The 7,305-nt window shown below is 56.9% G+C and overlaps 1 protein-coding gene across 1 annotated transcript; it reads left to right on the top strand.

Moving 5' to 3' along the window:
* The first annotated feature begins 1,012 nt into the window (after positions 1 to 1,012).
* Positions 1,013 to 6,878, top strand: SHISA2 (shisa family member 2). Its single transcript, XM_072850473.1, has 2 exons — positions 1,013 to 1,682; positions 3,774 to 6,878. The coding sequence occupies exons 1-2, from the start codon at positions 1,379 to 1,381 to the stop codon at positions 4,325 to 4,327; spliced, it is 858 nt and encodes a 285-aa protein (XP_072706574.1). The 5' UTR covers positions 1,013 to 1,378; the 3' UTR covers positions 4,328 to 6,878.
* Positions 6,879 to 7,305: the final 427 nt, after the last annotated feature.

Below are 7,305 nucleotides of genomic sequence, written 5' to 3'. Positions count from 1 at the left end.
TGTTGCGCTGCAAACCCACTTTTCATCTTGATAACTACAAGCTTTTCCAAAGGTTGGCTGCTCTGGGTTACCAGCCCTCTCTGGGGCAAGGCATGAGATGTCTGGGACCCACCTCTTGCAGCGGCGTGGCTCTGGCTGTGGGCTGAGCCGGGAAAGGGACATGACTGGGAAATAACTTGCTGGCAGCAGCAGCGAAGCTGAGAGGGCAAAATGCAATTACCTGGGCTGTAATTTAACCAGAATGTGCTGGTCCAGACTAATACCTCTGTGAAAGCCTGCAGCTGTCTAGGAACGGCTGAAAGGAGGGAGAACAAAAGAGGGAGATGAAAATGGAGGGGGAAGGACTGGTACCTTATCACTGAAAGAATAATTTGATTGAAGAAAAGCTTGAAAGAATGAGACAAATAATTTTGCAGTCACCTTCCTTGCAGTGGAATGACTTAGCGGCGGGATTTACAAACAGCGACAGACTCAGAGCCGCCCCCTTTTCCGCCCTTTTCTTAGAAGTATTTTTGTACTTGATCTAAAGTCTTGTAAGCAAAAGCACTGGGTGGCCATGTGCGAGCTGTTTTGAGTCTCTCCACGCCAGTCAGCAGCTCGGACACGCGTGAAAGCGCATCCTCGCGCCCTTCCTTGGGCTGCCGCTGCCCGCTCAGAAGCCGGGCGGCAGAAATACCGGGCGTCCTCCGGGCGGCGGCGTGTGTCCCCGCACGGCGGGGCCCGGCTGCCGCTCCCCGCGGGGCGCAGGTGGCTGCTCTTCTGGGGGCGGAGGGGGGCGGGGGGGGGAGCCGGTGTCGGTCGTGGCGGCAGGGCAGGCGGCCGCGGGGCCCAGGCGCGGCCGGAGCAGCCACCGCCGGTCGCCGACCGGCGCCGCGGGGCCCCGGGCGCGGCGGGCGGGGGCGCGGGGCCGCCCCGTCGGGGCGGGGCGGGGCGGGCGCATGCGCGCTCGGGCGCCGCCGCTGCCTATAAGGGCGGGGCGCGGCGCCCCCTGCCCCAGCGCGGTGCCGGGCGCGGCGCCGGACGGGGTCACCGCGGCGGCGGCGGAGCGGCCCGCGGGCGGGCGGAGGATTGCGGCCGCGCCCGCCCGCCTTCGCCCATGGGCGCGGCGCAGGGCGCGGCCCGGGCCGTCGCGGCGCGGCGGCGGGGAGGGAGTAGCGAGTAGCGGCGGCGCCCGCCCCCCTCCCGCCCCCGCGCCGCCCGGCCGGTGCTTGCCGGCGGCGGCTCCGCACCCCGCGGGCCGGCCCCGGGCATGCGGCGGCGGCAGGACCCGCGGCGAGACTCCCCGCAGCGCGGCGGCTGCATGCCCCGGGGGGCCGGGCGGCGCTGCCCCGGCGCGGGGGGGCTCTGACCGCCCGCCCGCCGCCCCCTCGGCGGCGCCATGCGGGGCGGGCGGTGCTGGCTGCTGCTGGCGGCGCTGGGCTGGCTGCTGCCGGCGGGGGCCGCGGCCAGCGGCGAGTACTGCCACGGCTGGCTGGACGGGCAGGGCGGCTGGCGGGACGGCTTCCAGTGCCCCGAGCGCTTCGACGGCGGCGACGCCACCATCTGCTGCGGCAGCTGCGCCCTCCGGTACTGCTGCTCCAGCGCCGAGGCGCGCCTCGACCAGGGCGCCTGCGACAACGACCGGCGGCAGGGCGGCGGCGAGCCGGGCCGCCCCGGCAAGGACGGCCCCGACGGCGCGGCAGGTGAGGCGGCCCCGGCCCGGCCCCGGGGCCCCCCGCGGCTCCGGGGGAGCCGTCGCGGGTTTGCGGCAGGCTCCTCGCCCGCTCCTTCCCCTTGGCGCCGGTTCCCTCCGCCGACGAGTGGTGGGGCAGGAAGAACGGAGGTGGGGCCAGCCGAGCCTCCTGCAGCTCTTAAGCGGGAAGAAGTACCCACGCGTAGCCGCTTCTTTCTCCCTCCCTGTTATTTGAAAGTCCGGCCCCGTCATCTTTAAAAGTGGGTGACACCGCTTTGCGACAGCCTTGGACACGCTGTTTGTCGTGCGCGGCTCTGCCACCGCTCTGAATTGGCTCCTCGGCCCCCTTTGTGCTCCCGATTAAAAAGGGGAGAAAAAAATGAAACGACCCATCTGAGAACAAAAAAAAAGAGAAAAAAAGTAACGTGACATTTCAAAATTCCTTCTGGCCAGTCCCCGCTTTCATTGTAGGCATCCTTCCAGCTCAGATACCCCGCTTAGGACTGGTTTTTACAAGGTTGAATTTCAAGGATAAACTCAAGTCTTTCTGCTGCTGTTTGAAAAAAGCCTCGGTGCCTTCCCAGCACCCTGGCTGCCATCCCCACGTGCTGAACGCGCTAGAAGTAGCCCGAGGTGATGGTATAGTTAGGACAGATTTACTCCCGGAAAACTTGTGTGTTAGTCTGTAGCAAGCGCATGCACCTGCTCAAGAGCTACTGTAGGGCCCGGCGCAAAAGTAGAGACAATTTTTTGAAAGCCTTTTGTTTAAAAAGTGCTAAAATAACGGGAGAAATGGGAGGGATGTGGCCTTTTGGTTAATAACTCGCTCCATGTAATCGGCTGCGCAAGGAGGTATTTTGACTTGAGCAGACGCAAACCCCCTTTGCAGTTTGGAGAACAAGGCATTTTTCATAACAGTTTTCTTAACAATGTTTACTGCTCAGCAGGCTTGGGAGCCGTCGCCCTGCGCTGGCACTGGTTAACACGCAGGAGGGGCGGCCGCATCCCCTGCCCCTGTGCCCGGGGCACGTCGTTAGCAGTGGCAGCCTTAGCGTGGGTCAGGCAGGGGTCCGCAGCCCTGCCCGAGTGTCGGGGCTGCTGGGTTTTGGTGGAAATGATGAAGCCCAGGCGTGTTGTCAGGAGCGTTCGCAAGCGCTGAAGGGAGGCACCTTCCCCTCGTTATTCCTGGATATATCCGTGCAGATTTCTTACTGAGGCAGATAAAACAGCTTTTTCCCAGGGAGTGCAGAGCGACTGGAGGCCAGGTCCTTCCAGGGATGGTGTTTGCCATCCACCTTGTCAGGCTCCTGACCCCACCGCTTGAAGCATCCATCACCTGCACTTTCTGCTCCCACCCCTCGCCCACCCTCACTCCTCCTGCCCTGAAGTCCCTTCTTTAAGCCTCGCAAGGAGGGATGCTGCCCCTCTGCTGGTAGTGAAGCTTTGGAGCATGGTGCTGTCACCCCACCGCCCGCCCCGTGGTTTCTCCCTAAACCCAGGGCTGAAGCGCAGAGCAGCCAGATGCTCATCCCTTGGGCTGCGGGGTGGCAGAGCCCCCCTGACTGCTGCCCAGTCACTGCCTGGCTGTCCCCTGCCCCAAGGGTGACAGCAGGCAGAGAGGGCTAGCAATGGGGAGGGATGCAATGCAGCACCGGGGTTTGACCACCCCCTGCTCCCGAGCCCTGAGCAGGGATCCTGCCCCCAAAGTATATCCCTACGGCACTGTTCAAACCCAGCGTTCTGCCTGATTTTTCTAGCGGGGCGTTTTGGAGACAAGATCTGGTGAGATGTGGAGCGGTGGTTTATGTGGACTAGACCACCATCAGTGGGAGGAAGCTGTCCTCCCTCAAGGTGTGAGCTGTGGGCTTTCCTCCCTGCTAATAACTTTAAAGATGCTTTTGGAAACTCCAGCCATTGGTTTTAGCAGCCCTTTTCATCTTCCCTGTGCAAAATACTCAGCTGCACACACAGCTTTTAGTGCTCGCCCTGCGTTGACCTGCGCTGGGGGGAGGTGGGCTCAGCTGGGGGGATGGGACCTTCTGCCAGAGCTGCTGAGGCTTGTCCTTGTCCCCCAGTGACGATGTTTTCCTTGCTGTTGCAGTGCCCATCTACGTGCCGTTCCTTATCGTTGGATCTGTGTTTGTCGCCTTCATCATCTTGGGGTCGCTGGTGGCGGCTTGCTGCTGCAGATGCCTGCGGCCCAAGCAGGAGCCCCAGCAGAGCCGAGCCCCCGGGGGCACCCGCCTGATGGAGACTATCCCCATGATCCCAAGTGCCAGCACCTCCCGGGGCTCCTCCTCCCGCCAGTCGAGCACCGCCGCCAGCTCCAGCTCCAGCGCCAACTCGGGGGCCAGAGCCCCCCCGACCAGGTCCCAGACCAACTGCTGTTTGCCAGAAGGGACCATGAATAACGTCTACGTCAACATGCCGACAAACTTCTCGGTGCTGAACTGCCAGCAGGCTACTCAGATCGTGCCGCACCAGGGGCAGTACCTGCACCCCCAGTACGTGGGCTACGCTGTGCAGCACGACTCGATGCCGCTGACCCCGGTGCCCCCCTTCCTCGACGGTTTGCAGAGCGGCTACAGGCAGATCCAGTCTCCTTACCCGCACACCAACAGCGAACAGAAGATGTACCCGGCTGTGACTGTGTAGCGCTGACGCCTTCCTCCCCCTCCCCACCCGACAGATTTTAATATCTAAACTGAATGGAGGAGAAATACTTCCTCGGAACAAAGCTCCCAGAACATCACTTGTAAATAATTTTGAAAGGCTCATGCATGTCAGACAGTGTTTATAAACCATTTATTTTTATCGGGGTCCATTGCCAGAAACTGTAGGATGATATCTGTGAATTAACGTTGCCAGATACGCTCTCATTCCAGTGCATGATTTACAGCGGCGAAGGATTATGCTGAAAATGCATATGTATTTCAGATCACTGTACTTGTGAGATAAATGCCGGAGCCATTAAGTGCCCTTCAGGTATGACATGGTCAGAAGTATTTGCCTAATTAATTCATAGAAAGAGTTTTGTTACACTGTACAAGACTGCAGTACTTAAGAAACTTCTTTTCTCCTTTCCCAGCTCCTTAATGACATTTCCCGTTGCTTTACAGACAATCACAACCGAGAGCCAAACAGTGCAATCCCTGCGTGCTGGGTGCTGGCACCAGCCCCCATGGTTTCTTACACACCCCCAGTTTGGGATTAAATGCCGTGAAAGGCTTAGTCTTACGAAGACCAATTTTCCTTGTCCCTGGTATTTATGTAGGAATTAGAAGAGTGTGAATTATTTGGCTCTTCCTTCCAGTGCACTTGAAACCCTTCTTGATTGGTTTTGCCTCAAGATCAGGACTCAGTAGTGGTTTGCACAGACTTTATCTTTGTGAACTTTTTACTAAAAACAGGGTACGAGGTGCTTGCTCTTCCCGACGCTCAGCAAAGCTTTTGGTACAACTAGCAGCATCTGAGCTGAAACTGCCTTTGCAGAGAAGGGTCATACTGTGACTCCAAACACGCCTGATTTAACCTCACTTCCCATGAAACAGTAAACCCGTGTGAATGTGCGTGAAGTTGTCAGCCCCAAACCGTTCTTGTGATCCAGTCTGACCGTAGGAAAATGGGCTTTGTCCCCCCGCCAGCCCACTTGGAGTCCCCAGCTCTGTAGGGGGGCAGGGGGGTGTCACACAAAGCCACCCCAACCTGGGCATGGGGGGGCTGGCAGAGGTTTGAAACCCATCTCCTTTTCTTCTTTACCCTTGGGGCAGGGGACTAGGAAGGCACAGCTGCATTTAAAAATAAGGCAAAAGGCCCAACCAAAGGATGAAGGTGCTTGCGGTGCCCCGAGATGCCATGGGGGCCAGGGAGGAGGCACGATGGCGGGGGGACACTTTGCACTGGAGCTGCTGGCTCCGTCTTGCTTTACTTCGTCTGGGGAAAAATACCTCTCTGGGTTGAAGAGGCAACAGCGTGCTGGGAATAATCAGACCGTGCTAATTGTAATATATCACTCCGGATGCAACAAACTATTTTAAGGCTGGTTTTGTCTCAAAAAACATAGTCTCTGCATTTCCATCCAGTTGTTCTTCAGCCAAAACACCACAACAGAGAACTAAGGGCATATACCAAAACCAGGCAATTACTGCAACCAGACCTGAGCTGAAAAGGTTTCTTATTGTCTGATACTGTATCAATATGTAGCAATAACTGTGATACTACTATTTTTTTGTATGTCTGTTTTTAAATTACGCGTATGTGCGGAAGCATTGCCAAATCCAATGGTTTACTCGTAAGCATGCCACACGCAGGCAGTCTGCAGCGGGCAGAAATAGTTTGACCACTGGAATGAATGAATAGGTAATTTATCCCACATCTGCTGTTCCTGGCTGCAATCGCCCATTCAGCGCGTAGGACCTGGACAGAAAGATTGGCTTACAAAACCCGGCTTCCCCTCCAGCCAGGCTGGGCGGCTTTGGCAAGGCAGCGACCGGCTGCTGGAGGCGTTGGGTGACTGCTCTGCTCTGCCCGCACAGCTCGGTGCTCAGGGGATCTTTGAAGGCAGTAGGTGCACCAGAGCTGGGTGCTGCCAGGCTTTTGAAGGACCCAGCGTGCACTCGGGTCTCGTGGGGATTTAGGTTTCTACCTGCCCACGTTGCAGGTTGGGCACGCTGGCCTTGCAAAGCTGGGTTTGCAGCAGGCGCCGGGGCTCGGATGCCCTCAGCTGCTGGTGGCTTCAGCAGGAGCTGGGGGTGCTCGGCCCCAGGTGAGGCCCACCTGTTACTGCGTGGCCAGACAAGAAGCCCATCCATGCGCTCCTGATCTTTCCCAACTGTGAACCAAGTCAGCTCTCGCCCTGCCTTGCCAGCACAGGGCTGCCTGCCTTGCACATGCCCTGGCGAGGACACCTCCTCCGACCTATGAAATTCAGGTGAATCTCTTTGTATATTGTTTAATTGTTTTTTTTAAAAAAAGAATAAGTTAAATCTAAGTCTGTAGAAATTAACTTACAACTGAAGGCAGAGAAACCTGAGTTGTAAAAAAAGGAAGTTTGTGAGATTGGTGGGGTTTTTTATGTCATGTACAATAATGTAAAACCAATGTTACCATTTGATATAGCTTTTAAATCTCTGAAAGGACACTTGCTTTAAAGTGTTTCTTACAAATGAAGAAAAAAGCCCCCTTTGTTTCTTAATAAATACTTTATGGTGTGACTTTGTTTTTGTTTGCTTTGTTATAGTTTTTTCTTCAGTTAATGCTTTACTTTCCTCTCTCTACAAGAGCACATCTGACCAGCCAGTTCTCCAGATCCTGGCAAAAAGCAAAGCTGGGATTTTTCGCTGTGTTTTTAAAGAATAACAGTAAAAACAACTTAGATGGCTGAACACTTGGTCAGTCTGTACATAGCGCGTCCCAAAATGTCACAGCTTCCTGGTGTCCGGGGCAGGCGAAGGAGCAGGGCTGGAAGCAGAAAGGTGGCAGGGAAGGAGGGGGTCAGCCATGGCTTAGAGCAGATGTGCTGAGGTGACGAGCACTTCGCAGCAGGGCGGGCCAACAGTTTGTGTCAAAGCGTTTCCTCATGTTTTGATAGGTTTTTTTTTTCCCTTGGCAGTTTTTTTTTCCCTTGGTCAAGA

The sequence above is a fragment of the Ciconia boyciana genome, chromosome 1 (genome assembly GCF_034638445.1).
Source record: "Ciconia boyciana chromosome 1, ASM3463844v1, whole genome shotgun sequence".
NCBI lineage: Eukaryota > Metazoa > Chordata > Aves > Ciconiiformes > Ciconiidae > Ciconia > Ciconia boyciana.
This window is presented reverse-complemented; position numbering and strand designations above follow the sequence as displayed.

Coding starts and splice junctions, on each gene's coding strand:
- SHISA2 (XM_072850473.1), top strand. CDS start 1,379: ATGCGGGGCGGGCGGTGCTGGCTGCTGCTGGCGGCGCTGGGCTGGCTG. Junction 1,683..3,773: donor CGGCCCCGACGGCGCGGCAG/GTGAGGCGGCCC, acceptor TTGCTGTTGCAG/TGCCCATCTACGTGCCGTTC.